This window comes from Quercus robur, chromosome 8 (genome assembly GCF_932294415.1).
Source record: "Quercus robur chromosome 8, dhQueRobu3.1, whole genome shotgun sequence".
In the NCBI taxonomy this organism is placed as follows: domain Eukaryota; kingdom Viridiplantae; phylum Streptophyta; class Magnoliopsida; order Fagales; family Fagaceae; genus Quercus; species Quercus robur.
The window spans coordinates 13360876-13379301 of NC_065541.1; the positions used below are offsets into that span (position 1 = coordinate 13360876).

Below are 18426 nucleotides of genomic sequence, written 5' to 3' on the forward strand. Positions count from 1 at the left end.
CATCTAATTCCACGGAATTTTAAATCAAAATTATTGATTTAAAATCTAAATCTGAATCCAAATTTAAGTATCTAAGTGCAACCTTGGTGCTTTTGACCGCATTGATTGAATTGACCACCTTGGCCAAAATGCATATCATTATTCATAGTACTCAACCAATCAAACACACCATATCACATTTTATGAATTTTTTTCTCTTTTTTGAGATATGATTTATAAATGAAATTTAAGTCATTGACTAATTGGCTTATAGTAAAAATGAACACCCAAAACCCCCACCCCCCCCCCCCCCCCCCCCCCCCCCCCCCCCCCCCTCACAATCCCTATAAATATGGTATTGATCTACTGATCTACTCACAATTCCAACATTCTCAAATGACTTTGGGGTTTGGTTCTTTTCAGATTATTGCTCTCATCTTCCTAGTGGTAACCATGTCCTACAAAGTGCAGAGTGATCATTTAGGAAACATAAGCCAGCATGGAAAAAAAATATGTTCTAGCTGCAATTATTTTCAAGGGAGTTGGGTTGTTGATAATCATTACCCGCTCTATGATGCAGCTCGTTGTCCATTCACAAAACAAGATTTTAATCGCCAGAAGAGTGGTAGACCTGCAGATATGGAATATCTGAAATACATATGGAAGCCCAATAGTTGTCTCATCCCAAGGTAAACGATTCTATAGATATTCTTCTATTTTGTTCAGTTTACTTAATCAACCTGTGCTATTTGTACGTTTACAGTAAAAATGTTATACTCTATACTTATTATTAGAGCTTTGCAAGTGCACACATGTACCAGCTAAACATTGTTTTCATGTTATTGCGGTATAGTTTTGATGCTCGTGAATTCTTGATGAGGCAAAGAGGCAAAAAGATCATGTTTGTGGGGGACTCCTTAAGTTACAATATGTGGCAGTCGTTGACGTGCAAGCTTTATACTGCAGCACCAAATTCTAATTACACCTACAACACTGAGAGTCAACTCTACACAGTGTCCTTTCTGGTAGGCTTTTGCAACAATTTTCTAAATGGTATTTTATTTTCAATATGCTCCAATTTGGTAAAACAAAATTAAAGAACACTAAATCCAGCAGAGACAGAATCAAGATTACACAATATCCTTTCTGCATGGTAAGCTTTTGCAAAATTTTCTAAATTGTATTTCATTTTTAATATGCTCCAATTTGGTAAAACAAATTAAACAACACTAAATCCAGCAGAGACAGACTCAAGATTTCATTAGTCAAGAATGAGAAATATACTAAAAATTCAAAATTAAATTAATACATAAAAAAGTAAAACTAACATCTATTCAATGCTAACACAAAATTTATATTAAAAAACAAAAAAAGAAAGAAAGAAAAGGAAAAACACAAAATCATTATTTCTTAATACATTTCAATTTTTATAATCAATTAAAAAGAATTTGACATTCTTTTAAATCATAAAATCATTTATAACTAATTATACACTAAATACTATGCAATATCTGTTTCAATGTACAAAATCAAAGATTCAAATATTGTAGTTATATTTTTCATGTTTACGAATTAGATAAAAGTCATATTATTTAGCTAATGATATATCCAAGTTACTTTTAATTTAGAAAAACAATTAGTGTTGCCTAATAAAAAGGGATAAAAATCATAGTTCATGCAGACCCAAACACAAAAACAAAACAAAGACATAATTATATCAATGCTTTATCAAAATTACTTAGCATTAAGTTCTACTCACTAAAACAACACCCAAATAATCACATGTCGGGTGCCAATCGATTCGGTTGAAACTAGCAACGGCGAAGCAATGAAAAAATTAGCCCAGGTTAGGTGAGATCTCGCCAGATTTAGTGAGATTACCATCAGATCTGGCGAAGATCTCACCAAGTCCGATGGAAATATCGTCAGATATGCTAGATCTACACTAATCTCTCACTGGAAAACGCTTAAAATTCGCCAAATTTTTTGGTTTTTACGGGCAGCTTAAGTTTTGGAGGAGTAAACCTGCCGAAGTCAGATTCTAAGGGTGAGGACCCACTGCTAACCGCCAGAGTAGTCAATTCAAATCTAGTCAAGTGCGGCTAGAGGGTCGGGTTAATTTCCAAATGCATACTCAAAATTAAATTCCATTTAAAAAAAAAATTATTCTATAACTAATATTAATGAATCAATTGGATTTTTTTTGATAAGATATATATGTCAATCCCAAAGTTTAATTTAAGTGTAGTTAAGAAAACAAAATAATTAATAAAATTGATCAAAAAATTCATTTAATTTTTAAACTTAATCTCTGAGAGAGAGAGAGAGAGAGTAGAAAATGTTGAGGGTGACATCGAGGATCTTAAGGTATATACTAATGATCGAGAACGAGTTTATAACACTCCTAGAAGTGGTTGATGGCTTGATGCATTGATGTGGTAGCACCATTTGAGTTTATGGATTTGTTAATTTCTATTCTCATGTTTTTTTTAATGTTTTTTTTATCACAATTATTTTGATATGATATATTCTCTCTCACCTGGGCATTGCTTTGTTTTATAGGAATATGGAGTATCAGTTATGTTCTTGAGAAATGAATTCCTAGTCGACCTGGTTGATACAAAAATAGGTAGAGTTCTAAAGCTTGATTCCCTCAGTACTGGCAACCTATGGAAAATAGCAGACGTCTTGAACTTCAACACCAATCACTGGTGGACTCACACTGGGCGCGCTCAAACGTATGAACTCTTAGACTAACATAGAAAATTTGCAACTTATATGGATCACTAATATATAAGACCTGAGCTACTTTGTTAATCTTACATATTTCAGATGGGATTACTTCCAAGTTGGCCAAAAAATTTTCAAAGAGATGAATCGAACGCAGGCTTACAAGATAGGGTTAAGTACTTGGGCTAAATGGATCTACGCCAACATTAATCCTTTGAACACACAAGTTTTCTACCAAGGAGTTTCTGCTGTTCATTATTAGTAAGTTCTTTTCATTTGAAAATATTAGATACCACATTTATAAATAAAAATGTAACCAATGACTCATGTAATGTACGGAAAAATTGACAAAATGTAATTTTTTTAAATATATAATTTAATAATTATGGTCATTTTTAATAGTTATTTACATACTAATTTTATTTGAAACTACATATTCTACTATTTAATGAAAACATGGTGCGGTTTAAATATATGCGGCTTTATAGATTTCCTAATAAATTTAAAATCAGTTAAAAAAATATATATATATATATATAGTAGAATAATAGTGTTAAAATGTGATTCTTCAAGAGCTTATAATGTGTTAATTAAACATTAGAAAAAGTTAACACAAAGTCAAAGACTTCAATTATATACATACACAAATTGTATAAATCATCAAACCTCTTAGTTCGAGTTGTAAATCCTACTCTACCCGGATCAGAATTCTTGAGATGCATATGTCCATGATGGGAAAGAAAAAATAAAATAAAATTATGATACTTTAAAATAAAATTATTTAGAAATTAGGCAAGCGAATGTAATAGCTTGTCTGTTCATTAAGTTATGAAAAATAATGTATCTCTATCATTACGGATTTTCAATAATCAATTAATGTAATACTGATTTTCTATTTTAATTTCCTATCCTCAGTGACAAAGAATTGGACCTGAATGCAAAAAATTGCCAAGGACAAACACAAGTGTTTGGAGCAACATTTCCAGGACCCAGTAGCAGTACTAGTACTCCAGGAAAAGCCGTGGTAAAAAAACGTACTGCGTATTGCTGCGAAGCCTGTCGATTTGCTTGACATTATGTTGCTTACACAACTAAGGAAAGATGGTCATCCTGTGGTTATGGAGGCAGTGCATCTCTGTGGACTGTAGCCACTGGTGTCTTGCTCGTGTTCCTGATACTTGGAATGAAATTCTAAGTGCAGTTTTGCATGAGAATTAATGTCCATTTCCCTTTGTTGTGTTGAAAATGGTGAAACTTTTCTATAAAATTAAATAAGACGAGCAAATCTTCTATTGACTATCATTGATGCATTTGATTTGAAGTAATTTTGGCTTAATTACAGTGTATGCTTCCTCTGATTGCCGAAAACTATAATGATTATAGATCCATGATGTCTTTTTTTTTTTCGGGTGGAAAGATTCATGAGATTAGGTTCAAAATTCCTATTGAATATCTTGGGATCACTCCTATGGATAATTAGAAGATAAGGAAATAAAATAAAATCATTGGCACATATATATCTACTCAGGGATGGAGGGGTCGGGGTTGGGGTCGGGGTCCCGCCGGGGGGGGGGGGGGGGGGGGGGGGGGGGGGGGTGGGTGGGGGGGGAAGGGATGGGGTGGGGAGCTGCCCCCCTTGTTTGCCCAAAAAAAAAACCCTTAGTTTCATAGCTAATGTTTAGTAAAAAGCCCAACTTATTTTTTCTTTTGATAGAAATAGCAATCTAGATCAAAGATCTTCCTTATCCTGTGAGGAATTTCATCTAACCAAAAACTCTAATTAATTACACCTAATGATAATTTAGCCAACTAAAACTTCACTATGTTCCTTTAGTCTTAAAACAGAGCATAACTCTACCTTCTAAGTGAAAAAATAAGTAACCACAAGTCCTCCACTAGCATGTCTTACACATAAGTTTTAATGTTTTCCTACTGTATTTTAGCAAAAAGACCTTGATCATTCCCTTCAAATTAAAATGCAGTCTTGCATACCAACATGGAAAGCAAAGTGCACAGCTTGAAAAGCCACAATCCATTATGAACCTTGACAAAACTCCTCTATACTTAGCTATTATAATATTTGATTTTTTTTTTCTTTCCTTTTGTGAAAGTGCATATATTATATACAAATTCCCCCCCCCCCCCCCCACCTTCTCTCAACTCAAATCCTAACTCCGCTACTATATATGATGAATATTCTTGTGCACACCTTAAAATGTTGAATTGTAACCAAATAGCCTTCAATGTTAAACGGTTAAAGAAAAATTGGTTTAATTAAAACATTGAACAATATTGTATATATGAATTGTTAGTTAATATATTGTCCTCTACATTACACAATATTGGAGGACCCGTCTATCATTCAAAATGAATGCAAATTACTTTATGAGTATTATTGAAGACTTGTTTTTTTTGTAGAGCTTTTTTTCCCCCTAATTACTTAAGTGAACGGAAAAATAAACTAAATGCCTTACACGTGGCCAGCCTTAAGAGGAGTTTTTTTTTGGGTAAAGCAAGAGGGCAAACACATACATAATCCATATACTCTTTCTTGCCTCTAGCAAAAAATTTCATTAACGTAGAGATTAAAAAAATAAAAATAAAATAGTAATAATAATAATAATTAACCTCCTTTACTGTGATAACCCTTTGTTAATAAAATTTTTTTTTGGGTGTGATTTTCCATTTTTTTTTTTATTTGAGAAACACACATATATGAGATTATACAGTTACACATTTGGAGCATTCACATTCAAATTTCTAAACAAAAAAAAAAAAAACATATTTTTACATTCTAAAAACTTATTTTATCTATTTTACCAACTTGTTTAACAATTTACTCAACATCTCATTTTTTATTCTTACATACAACCTAATAAAATAATAGAAACTACTCTTCTCTCTCACTTCCATCTCTTCCTCTTTGTCTCTCTCTCCACCATAACCAACCACCACCACCATTGAACCACCAAACCAGCCACCCAAATCACAAATCGCAACGATTAAAACCCAAGCCTTAGCCACCGTTTCAAACCCAATGGAACCACCAAAATAGCACCACCAAAACTTTGAAACCAACCCAAGACCGACAACCAAAAACAACCCATGACCCACAGTGGCAAACCCATAACCACCACAAAACCACTGAAACGACCCATCAAAAACGACAAGCAAAACCCAAAAACATCCCATCTTCAAGCCAAAACTGTTGTCACCTTTAATCTTCAATCCTCCACTGTCGCCAATGCCGCCAAGAGAGACTAAGCTGAGATGGGAGAGAGAGAAGAGTAATGAGAAAGGGGAGAGAGGAGAGAGGTGTTGGGTGAGAGAAAGAAAAAAAAAAAAAGAGAGTTATTTTTTAAAATTAAAGGAAGAGAGAGAAAATTACTATGGGAGAATAAAAAATTATATTTACTTTTTAGCAACCAGCTACAGTTATTGCTATTGATACCCATTTACTGTAGCTATGTGAAAAAAAAGATAGATATACTGACCCAAATGTTTTTGGTTTTGGGCATAATGCAACTAAAATAACAATTTGGGAGATTTTACACCCCAATTCTAATGTTATTATATGCTATAGGTTTTTTTAGTAAAATGTAGATGGAAATTTATTAATATTATTTATTTTGTGAGGCATGATAAGAGTATTCTTGTTGGCCAAAAGTTTAAAATGTATTTTTTAAGTAAAATAAATATTATAGATTACTTGAAAAAAAAACAAAAAAAAAAAAGATTAAAAAAAAACGTTTTTCAAAACAATTCATATGGAATAATTCTAACCACAACTTTGTCATTTTTTTATGAAGCATGATGTGAGTAATTGTTTATTAATTTCACATTAATGTGACAAAATTATAACACAAAAAGTTGTGAGAGTAAGATTTCTCCACTCATGCCACCGTGCACCCTTGGTGCGGTGGTCACTCCACAAGTATAAATGCTTGTGGGGTGTGGGGGGCAAGGACTAGGGTTCAAGTCTCCAGAAGAGAGCTTCATACACATATACACTTAAATTAAGTTAGAGAAAAAATTCTATCTTGTATAAATATATTTTTATATATATATATATATATATTTATATTTATATATATTATCCGCTCATATATTTATTATTATGGGAAATGTTAACAAACTCGATATAATGTACTTGTTAAGAATGATTTACTATGAGGTTCACTAAATAAAAAAAAATGGTTTAAATTAATAAAATGACTGAAAATATTACTCAAGTGATAAATAAAACTTTAAAAATTAGTTTTATAGGTTTTATATTCTGAGACATCATATTATATATAATAAAAGTTGGGCTTATACGCCGTAGTTGCGCCATGTGGTTTCACCAAATTGCATAAATTTTAATAAAATTTTAGATTTTAAGAATAGATATATACATATTTTTTGGATAAATATGCCAAATCAATAACAATTGTGTCTATCTAAAATGTTATCAATAAACCCTAAAATCAATAGAATAGAGTTGCGTTATGTGGGTTCACCAAATTGTAGAAATTTTATTAAATTTTTAGATTTTAAGAATAGATATATACATATTTTTTGGATAAATATGAAAAATCAATAACAATTGTGTCTATCTAAAATGTTATCAATAAACCTTAAAATCAATATAATAGAATTACTTAATGATAGAATTTAAATAAAAAAGAGAGATAAAAAAATGTAAAAAAAGTTTCTTTAAAAAACGTAAAAGGAAAAAAATTAGATCTAGCTAGGGATTTGTTAAACTAAAAATAATATAATAACATGAGAATAGAAAGGAAAAGCAAATAGAAAAGTTGTGCATTGTTAAGAAATTAAAAATTGAAATTAGAAAGAGACAAAACTATGAACAAAACGAAACAAAAAATAAAAGAAAATCAATTAACCTATTCTGTGGAGTGAAGGTATTGACGGCGGAACGAACATATGGTATAGTAAGAGGGAGAGAAGAGCTATGTGAGGGAAAAAGAGCCGGTTAGGGTTTTTTTTTTTTATATAAAAAATAAAATCAGTTAGGTTAAAGGGTTTATAATATATATATATATATATATATCTATATCATATCATATTATAAAATAAAATAAAATAAAAAGTATTTGAGTTTGACCTAAACTACTTCTTTTTGTTTATATAATCTTCTTCACAACTTAAAATTCCCCTATATATACATAGTTTTTTGGTGTTTTATTATTTCTACTATGTACTTTATAATTATTTGTTATATTCTTCCTTTCTCCTCTATGCCCTACCTACAACCTTGCAAGTAATTTCTTCTTCTTTTTTTTTTTTCTTTTTTTTTTTTTTTTTCTCCTTCAAATTGAATAGATTTTGTGTATTTGTTGCCTTTTTATTATATATAATATGATTTTTATCAAGAAGTTTTATAGATAGACTGAAATTCTTTGTTTGATCATACTTTTTAGTGTTTTTTTTAGAAGTCAATATAGCAAGCAATATATTTGTATTTTTTTAATTTCTTATTACATGATTATTGTTGTTGACATCAATATTTTATTATGGATTTAATTTGTTATGACTTTTGTTTGGTGCTTTGTTCCATATAATCTATATTCTTTAATTAAAAGCAAAATTTGCTGTCAAACACGAAATTGGATACGAGAGAATCCATCCGTCCAAATTTCTATATAAGTCTATATTTACTTAACTTCTTTTTTTTTTTTTTAAGTTCAAAATTTCGGATATTTTTTCATTAATGAATTGAGGTTTTCGCTTAATTTTGTTTCAACCATTTCAATTATTGAATTCATTATTTTTTAATGATAAAATAAATAATATATGTGTTCTTAAAGGCTAAAACACAATACAATTACAAACATTACTTTAAGTTAGAATGTTATATTTATTTATTAGTAAGTTAGAATGTTACATTAAGTTAGAGTATTATATTTGTATTTATTATTAATTTAGAATGTTACATATGTATACATATGCTGGTTTAGGGTTGATATAACTTATAACCATTTGAATGAAATCAACACTAAAACAAATGATTTAAATATCAAAATAAGAAATAAAAATTAAATTTTTTTTAAGTGTACAAGTACAATTTATTTTTTAATCTTAAATTTTGAATTAATTCTTTTTTCATTTTATTTGTTATTAAATTTAATCATATTATCCAAATATTTTTTATTAAGCCGTGCACTGCACAGATATAATTCTAGTTATACCATACTTTGGATATATATATCATCTCTCACACAACAAGAAGTCCTACGGCTGTATGAGACCTACCTGTAGTTATATCGAGATATAATTTTTCTTATATTCTATAAAATTGGTAAAAAATCTAACATTAAAGCAATATGATTCGCTATTTATAAGTTTTGTCTATTTGCCTCAAAAAGTCATTTCTTGGACCATACCCCGAGAGCATGCAATGGATTCTGAAAAGTCTTCAGTCTCCATGACACCATGATTACACAACCAGAGTTTACAGTTCTAAACTCCCACTTCCCAAGTAGACACACCCACCCAAATACTGCACTTTCCTTTATCTTCTATTCTATCCCTCTCAATACACACGCAGAGATTCACAAGAAGTAAATTACCTAGCTACCTCCCCGAAAACGTGTCTACATGCAACTTGCTATCATTCTTCATGAACTTCAACAACAATGGAGGAACTAATTGAGACCATCATTGAAGTCAGAAAAGAGCTCATTGTTTCCCCATTTGGTGGAAACCCAACCCTCAGAAATGGCCATTTTCTAAGACCTTCAATACCCTCCTCCTCCATTCAAGTTCAACTTCCTTTACCTTCCTTCTTCTCTACCACCACCAGTTCCGAGCCTGGAAAGTCTCTAGTTAACGTAAATTCACCGGGTGTCCACTCAAAAACTGGATTACCTAGGTTGATCACATGCATTCAAAGCACGAGTCCACATGGAAAAGATCTGGAATTTACCAAGCAATAATGGGTTCCACTTGTGAAAACCAAAGAAACAAAGACTTGATTCTTGTCCTTGCAGAGAAGTGGTGTCGTGAGACTAATACATTCGTTTTTCCTTAGGGAGAAGCAACCATTACATTGGAAGACATAATGGTTTCTGGGGGTTTCTCTGTTCTTGGGTCCCTTATTTTCAGTCCTCTTGAAACCCCAGAGTTGAAGGAAATTGAAGAAAGACTAATCCAAGCTAGAAAAGAATTCGTATGTAGTGCAGCTAGGAGTGCTCGTCAATACCCATGGTTGATGCATTTCATGGAGAGTGAGAGCGAGTTGGAGCATGAGGCTTTTCTTTCACTATGGTTGTCAGGATTTGTATTTCCTGAGATTTCTGAAGGTACAATTACGAAACTTGTTTTTCCCATTGTAATTCATCTAGCTAGAGGGACTAGACTTGCATTGGCACCTGCTGTTCTTGCTAGCATTTATAGGGAGTTGAGTGTGTTAAAAGCAAAAATAGTTGCCTTAATTGAATTGGAGTCTTACAATGAAAAAGATAATGGTCTAGCAATTACTCTTTCTGCACCATTTGAATTAGTCCGAAATTGGGCTTGGGTCCTGGGAGAGATTTGAAACATTGTGGCAGAAGCCTAGTTCCCGGATGCACACATCACAAATGTCCAAACTTGTGAGGTTAGCTTTAGACTCCGCCAGAGAGAGTTTTCAATGGCGACCCTATGCAAAGGTTAATGGGTCATATCCTAAGCTTTATAGTGAAAAAGAAGAGTGGATTCCTGTTGATCACAACTTGAATGAAGAATTTGAGTCATTTGCCCGATGCTTGAGGCCAAGTGAGTTGGTTGGAATAGACTGTATAAAACAGTACCTACCGCAACGTGTAGCAATGCAATTTGGCATGGATCAAGATGTGCCAGGCTTTGTTATTCGAAACAATGAGAGTCCTGAAATTGCTTGGAGAAGTTACAATGAGCCAATGAATGACAAAATGTTATATATTCCATACAGACACTTCAATGCAGGTGTTACATTGCCAAACTTGGAGTGGTGGAAGCAATCAAAATTGGGTGAGCAAGATGCAGTTAAGGGTGTTGCACAGCATCAAATAAGTTCAAATGATTCAAAAAGATCATCAAAGTGTTCAATGGAGAGGAACATAGATGACAATGATTATATTCCTCCTCATTCTCCTCCGAATAGTAAACAGTTTGAAGCAATGAACCCTGATCAAGAGGAAAATTTGACAGTGAAGGAACAATTGAGATCTTGTAAAAGAGATGAGAACAGAATGGTCGGGGATGGCAAGCCTTTGTTAGTCGCTAAATCTCATGTTCCATCACAATCAACTGCATATGATGGAAAAGTTATAAAGACGGAGCCATTAGCCGAATTTGTTAAAGATATGCAAAGTGAACCATTGGTAGGAGAATCAAAAGGAGATATGGAAGATTGGAATGAGAGTAAAGAAGGGAGCCCGGAATATAATGTAGAAGGTCTCAATGTAAATGAAGGAGAAAGCAGTAGATCTTGTACTTTTGAGTTACCAGGATCAAACCTGGAAGCTCGGATTAGCCAGCTTGAGAAAGTGGTTTCTAAGCTAAAAGAGGTAAGGGGTGGAAATAAGTTTGAGAAAAATCCAACAAATGGAGGACTAACTAGGCTTTGTAGCTGAATTGGCACCTCCCCATGCACGAAGTGTTTGAGAGTTTAAGGGGGAAAGGGTTCGAGCGGCAGGATTAGCAGCATGTTGTAATTATTTCTCAAAAAAAAAAAAAAAAAAAAAACTAAGCCATAGTTGCAGTATGCAATTACTTGGTCTCTCAAGATAGATCAAACGAGGTAGATGAAATTTAATAGTTTTGGCTAATATGTATTTTGCTTACTGCCTAAACGTATGTGGAGCAAAATATGAACTCGTTTACTGCATTGGGCAAGATTAAATTTAATGATACTTGATACTAAAGTGATGGTTGTGTTGCTTGTGGTTAGGAGTGTGCAGCCAACCCGCTAAAACCGACCCGACCTGACTCAACCCAACCCGTCGGGTTAGGTTAGTTTTCAGGTCTTGGTGGGTTGGGTTGGGTTACCAAAAATTATTTGATAATGGGTTGGGTTGGGTTTGGGTCTTCAAACCCGCCAAACCTAACTCAACCCACCCATATATATATATATATATATATATATAATATTATGTAATTAATAAAAATTTTAAAATAACCAGCTTTTCCTATCTTATATAAAAGCCAATTAGTTCAAACAAACCCTAGTAAATTATTATTATTGTTTAGTCATTAGTATTATTTGCCTTTAAGGAGTTACATTGATACTAATCTTTGAATTTTTTTAATATATTAATATTTATATTTTTTTCTACTCTATTTAATAATAATAATAATAATAATAATAATAAATTTGTCCAACTCATGGGTTGGGTCAAAAAATCCGCTTAATCCGATCCATGCACACCCCTACTTATGGTGAGCAATTCATATTGTATGTGATGTATATTTGAGTTTGTTCCATAGTCTCACTTTCAAAATAAGCAGGTAGATTACAGCCAAGGTGATATATAAGGTTTTCTTCTTCTTCTTTTCTATATTTTTTTTAATGTGTTTTGTATTTGTTAATGCCCATTTTTCTCCATACATAGCAAGCCCCTATTATTTCTTTTTATTTTCTTATGTTTTTTGCATGATCAAAGCCCATGTATTTTTAATGGTTGTTCAACGAAAGAATGTGGTATAAAGGGTAAAAAGAAAGGCCTATTCGTGCTTAGTCATGGGCCCAAGAAGTGGATTTTGCCGAGTAGGTTTGAAATACTAGTAAAATTTATGAGCTCATGACTCATGAGGAAGTTCATGTGTAGGTTACAAACATAAAATAAAAAAATAGCAAAATACCACCTGAATAATCTGCCATATGTAAGGCTTTTAATGCCAACCAATGAGGTTCCTCAAATTTAGCAGATTCTCTAGTGATTGTTTTTCTCCTAAAAAGGCTCCTCAAAACTTTTTTTTTTTTTGATAGTCAATACTAGAGAACTTTCATTAATTGAGGGATAAACCCAAATTTGCTACATCCATACTGATCTGAGCTGAAATCATTGGGGGAGTATCCTCCACCCAAATTAAACTATCTATAACATTACAAGCATGCTTTGCAAGCATATGAGCTGCTACATTACAGCTTCTGTGAACATGTTTGGACTGCCATGACTTGAACGCCTGCAGCCTGAACTTCGCCCCTTCCATTACTTTCTGAATTGAGGATGGGGTATGCAGAAAATCTGAGTTTGCCAGTGCAGTCATGACCGTCTTTGCGTCTCCTTCGATGACCACTTCATTAAGGCCAAGGTCCCTTGCAAACACAATCCCCTCCTCCGCTGCCCTTGCCTCTGCTTCTAAAGGCCCCAAGGGAAAAGGAAGCTTTCTGCTCATGGCCCCCATCAAGCATCCTTCTTCATTTCTTACTACCACCCCCACTCCACAACTACCTGCCTCCTTAAACACTGCTGCATCAACATTTACCTTATACTGTCCAGCATCTGGGGGTCTCCATTGGGAATCACGCCTAGGGGGCTGCTTGGAAGTGGTTAAGTTTGAAGTGAAGCCTTGACGAAACTCCTCTACATATCTGGTCACCTCCTTGACTACCATCTTCCCCGGCTTGAACTTCCCCTCGTGCTTGTAACGATTTCTGTTACTCCATATGCTCCAAGCCGTCGTTGCAAACACGACCCAATCTATATTTTTTGCTTCCTCTTTTAGCTTCCAAAAAACCTCAATGAAATCCCTATGATCATTCTTCCACCTAGGCAAATTGAGACCCGATTCCTTCCAGACTTCAGCAGCAGCCTTACAATCCCATAACACATGGCTTGAAGATTCCGTCTCACCACACCAAGCACAACCATCCCATTTTGACACCTTTCTTCTAGCTAGGCAGAAATTGGTGGGCAGAATGTTTCTGCAGGCCCTCCATAGGAAATGTTTAATTTTTCCTGGACATTCGAGCCTCCAAATGGACTTCCAAACCTCATCCATTTTTGAGGGATCCGAGCACTCTCCCTTGTCTTCTTTCTCCTTGTTATCCTTTACCATTTTTAGCGCTACCCCATACGCGCTTCTAACGGTCAAAATCCCATTGCTTGTCCATGCCCAAATCCTAGAATCATTTGGAAGGCTTGGGCTAATCGGGATTCCCAAAACAGTCTCTGCTTCAAAAGGAAGGAAAATACTTCGCACCTTACTGATGTCCCAAGCTCTTTTGTCGCTGTCCAGCAAATGCTCCACCCTTTCCACTGAAGACACCTGACTCCTTGGGCTAATTACCTTAAAGGAATTAGGGGTAGGAAGCCATCTATCCCTCCAAATGTCTACGCTCCGCCCATTACCGATGCTCCACCTCATTCCTCTCTCCACAACACTTTTGGCTTCCATCAGACTTCGCCACGTATAAGAGGGGTTGTTCCCTACTTGAGCTTCCAAAAAACTTGTACTTTTAAAATATTTTGCCTTCAGAACTCTATGCAGCAGCGAATCTGGGTTCTGGATAATTCTCCACCCTTGTTTGGCTAGAAGCGCTAAGTTAAAGGCCTTGAGGTCTCTAAAGCCTAGCCCTCCCTCCGCTTTCCTTTGGCACATCTTTTCCCACGAAATCCAAGCCATCTTTCTTTCATTTTCCTTCTGCCCCCACCAAAAGTTTCTGACCATGGAGTTTAGCTCCTTGCACAAAGCATCCGGGATCTTAAAGCAACTCATCGTGTACGTTGGGGTGGCTTGTGCCACTGCCTTAATGAGGATTTCTTTACCTGCCTTCGAAAGCAACTTGCCTTTCCACCCGGCTATTCTTCTTCCCACTTGGTCTTTTATTCGGTTGAAAGCTTTCTTTTTTCCCCTTCCCACCATAGGCGGCAATCCAAGGTATTTCTCATGTTGTCTAATTATTTGCGCCCCAAATAGTTCCTTAACCCCTTCCATCACTTCGCTCCTCGTGTTCTTGCTAAAAAAGAGAGATGTTTTCTCTTTATTTAGTTTTTGCCCCGACTCCCTCTCATAATCCTTTAACACTTGGCTCACCCGATTGGCCTCCTCCAAGGTTGCTTTGCAAAAAATTATGCTATCATCGGCGAAGAATAAGTGGGAGATTTGGGGTGCACCCCGACACACCGACACCCCTTTGATCCTCTCCAATCTAACTTCCCTTTGAAACATGGCTGAAAGCCCTTCCACGCATAACAAAAAGAGATAGGGAGAGATAGGGTCCCCTTGTCGCAGACCCCTAGTAGGGATGATTCGTCCTCTCGGTTCTCCATTAATAAGAACTGAGTAAGACACTGTTCTCACGCACATCATGAAAAGTTGTATCCACTTTTCCTGAAAGCCCATTTTTCTCATCACCCCTTCAAGATACTTCCACTCGACTCTATCGTACGCCTTGCTCATGTCAAGCTTGACAGCCATTAAACCTGTTTTTCCTTTCCTTCTAGATTTTATTCTGTGCATAGTCTCGAAAGCTACAAAAACATTGTCAGTAATCTGTCTCCCGGGAACAAAAGCACTCTGAGCTTCTCCTATAACCTTTGGCAGAATTTTTTTCAACCTATTTGCTAGCACTTTGGACACTATCTTATAAATTACATTGCAAAGGCTTATCGGCCTAAACTCCGTAATTTTCTGAGGACACTGCACTGTTGGGATTAAGCATATATAAGTCTCATTCAGCACACAAGGTAAGCTACCAGAATTTAGAATGTCTAAAGCACATTTTGTCACATAAGGACCTACTATCTCCCAATATTTCTGATAGAAAAGAGGGGACATACCGTCGGGGCCGGGCGATTTTGTCGGATGCATCTGGTTGAGAGCATATCTGACTTCCTCCGCTCGAAAGTTCTCGAGTAAAATCTTGTTCATTTCCGGTGTAATGCACCTTTCCACATCTTCAACATTTACTTCATACTCACTAGTATGCTCTGTACTATAAATTTTTTCAAAATACCCCAAGATGATTTCCTCAACCCTTTCTTTCTCTTCTTGCCACATCCCATCTGCTCCCCAAAGGCCTTCAATTCTGTTTTTCCTTTGTCTCTGTGTTGCCGTTGCGTGGAAGAATTTAGTATTTCGATCTCCGCATTTCATCCACAAAGCTCTTGACCGTTGGCTCCACATCACTTCTTCCTTTACCAGAATTTCATTGATTTCTTTTCTCAAAACCTCTATCTCCTCAGCAGTCTCATGAAGCAAATTTAGGGCCTCAACCTCTTGCAATTGCTGCTGTTTTACTCTCAGAGTTTTGTTGACATTACCGAATACCTCCTTGTTCCACCTTTGCAAGTGGTCTTGGCAGCTCTTCAGACGCTCATGGATTTGAAAATTAGTATCAGCTCGGAGGGGATCCCAGGCATCCTCAATAATCTCCCTACACCTCTCATCACGGGTCCACATTGCTTCGAACATAAACCTTCGTTTCGCTGGTCTTCTTGGCATTTTCCTATGCAGATATAAAACAATCATGCAGTGATCCGACGCCGACATAGCTAAGTGGTGAGCACTAGCTTCCGAAAACATACATCTCCATGCTTCATTCGCTACTACCCTGTCCAATCTGACTAGCGTTCTCTGATCCCCCAATCTGCCATTACACCAAGTATATCTCTGCCCCACAAAGCCTAAATCAACTAAACCACATTTGTTTAAGCATTCTCTAAACTCCCACATCTGATTTGCATCCCTATCCAGCCATCCTAATTTCTCTTTAGCATGGGTAATTTCATTAAAATCCCCACATACAACCTAGGGCATATCACATTGTTTATACAAAGCTTCCAAAAGTTTCCAAGAAATTTTCCGCTTACCCGATTCAGGATGGCCATAAAAACCGGTTGCTCTCCACGGGACTTGATCTTGCTCGCCTTCAACAACGACATCTATGTGCGAATTCGAGCAACTCTTCAGCTTTATCTCTGTTCCTTTCCTCCAGATCATAGCTAATCCTCCACTTTTACCGTCGCTAGGGACCACAATCCCCTCTGTATAATCAATCTTGTTTTGAACCCCCTTCATCTTGCTTAGACTCGCTTTGGTCTCCGATAAGAAGACCAGGATCGGATTCTTCTTTCTCACCTCGTCGGTGAGAGTTTGAACCGCCGGGGATGATCCAAGACCCCGGCAGTTCCATGCTATCATGCTCATTGAGCTCGGCGGCGCTGCGCTGCAGTCGCCGCCACTCCGCCATCCGTGGTTGAATTTTCTTTCCCTGACACTTTGCTCTCTTTACACCCTTTTCTGCGTTTAGCCTCAGTGATGTTCAATTCCAGCTCTTTCAATGGTACTGGGCTTTCACGTTTTACTTTATATTGGATTATAGGCTCCCCTTCACTTGGGCTTGGTTGCTCATTTTGCTGTTTGGGCTGAGCCTCTCTTGCCTTACGTTTCCAGTGCCTACTCATCGGGCCAAGACACTCAGCTATCCAGCCCACGTCTTCCTTGTAGCACATAGCCATTGGGCCTTGGGCTACTTCAGCCTTATCGGGCTTTTCCACATCCTGTTGCTCCCCAGTAGGTTGACCTACATTAAAAACAAAACCAGGCCTCTCATCCCGTGCTGTCATAGTCTCCCACATCATCTCATCCTCTTCTTTTCCTCGTGACTCTCTTTCCAAAACTGGTTTGTATCCTAGGATAGGCAAGGTGACTTCTGGCAATTTCTCTGTCTCACTGGCCTTTCCCCTTTCATGTATAATCACACTGCCCTGTGCCACCCGATCTGTCCCGTTTGGCGTTTTCTTCTTGTCTGCAGCTTCATGGATTGGAATCTTTGACTCTGGCTCTGGTTTCCCGCTCTTCCCCTTTCCCCCTTTTTCAGTTTGGTTGACTTCCACTCCATCGCCGCCGGCCCGTTGGGCCATTACTTCCGTCCTAGCACTGCTCCCTTGCGTAGATTCTTTGAGCTTATCCAGCGTACCCCTTCGTCCTATTTGATCCGTCTCTCTCTCATACTTTATGAATATCTCCCCTCTTAGCCATGCTCCATACTGCAGCTCCTTCACCTCAGTTTGGTCGTCCCTCCTCTGCACCTCAGAACAGTCTTTCATATCATGGTTTAACAAACCACATTGATAGCAAAAGTTTGGCAACCTTTCGTATTTAAACTGAACCCATCTTCCTTCCTCTCCTTCAATGGTGACCCTCTTTCCTCGGATTAATTTTCTTGTAACATCCACCATCACTCGAACTCTCAGGCATTTCCCCCATTGCACTCCGTTTTCTGCAACATCCACCTCCATCACTTCGCCTATCGTTGCACCGATTGAATACCCTGTTTCCTTCGTTCTACTTTTTAGTGGCAGATTATGCATTTGGATCCAAAAGGGAGACCATTTAAGGACCACTTCCTTTGGTGTTTGTTCCCCTTCGAATTCCTGTAAAATAATCAACTGTTTTTCATAGCTCCAAGGTCGCATCTCCATGATTTTCTTCTTATCTCTTTCATCCCCGAACTCAACCATGAACAGCTCATCATCTAACTCGGAAATCTGCACACTTTTATTTGGTTTCCACACCATTCTCAGATTTTTTCTAATTGCATCTAGTGAAATGCTTCTACGGGATAGCACTTTCATCATTAAACAGTTCCTACCCAACTCCCTTGCTGCCAGTGTGCTATTCCTACCCAACACCACCTGCTCATCCTCTTCCTCCGTAAGGGATAGCTTTTTCCAGAATGCTTCTAGCTCCCCTTCCATCCTAATAGTGTTTCCTAAACGGCCTCACCGACGGGAGGCCACTACC

The 18426-nt window shown here is 36.4% G+C and overlaps 2 protein-coding genes and 1 pseudogene across 2 annotated transcripts; 2 read left to right on the forward strand and 1 right to left on the reverse strand.

The window, feature by feature from the left end:
* Positions 1-432: 432 nt before the first annotated feature.
* Positions 433-3927, forward strand: LOC126695890 (protein trichome birefringence-like 42; annotated as a pseudogene).
* Positions 3928-10292: 6365 nt separating this feature from the next.
* LOC126695891 (uncharacterized) lies at positions 10293-11306 on the forward strand. Its single transcript, XM_050392686.1, has one exon. The coding sequence runs from the start codon at positions 10293-10295 to the stop codon at positions 11304-11306; it is 1014 nt and encodes a 337-aa protein (XP_050248643.1).
* Positions 11307-12681: 1375 nt separating this feature from the next.
* Positions 12682-16821, reverse strand: LOC126695892 (uncharacterized). The gene is made up of 2 exons (XM_050392687.1): positions 16491-16821; positions 12682-16388 (listed from the first exon to the last, which is right to left on the reverse strand). The coding sequence occupies exons 1-2, from the start codon at positions 16819-16821 to the stop codon at positions 12682-12684; spliced, it is 4038 nt and encodes a 1345-aa protein (XP_050248644.1).
* Between the last annotated feature and the right edge of the window lie 1605 nt (positions 16822-18426).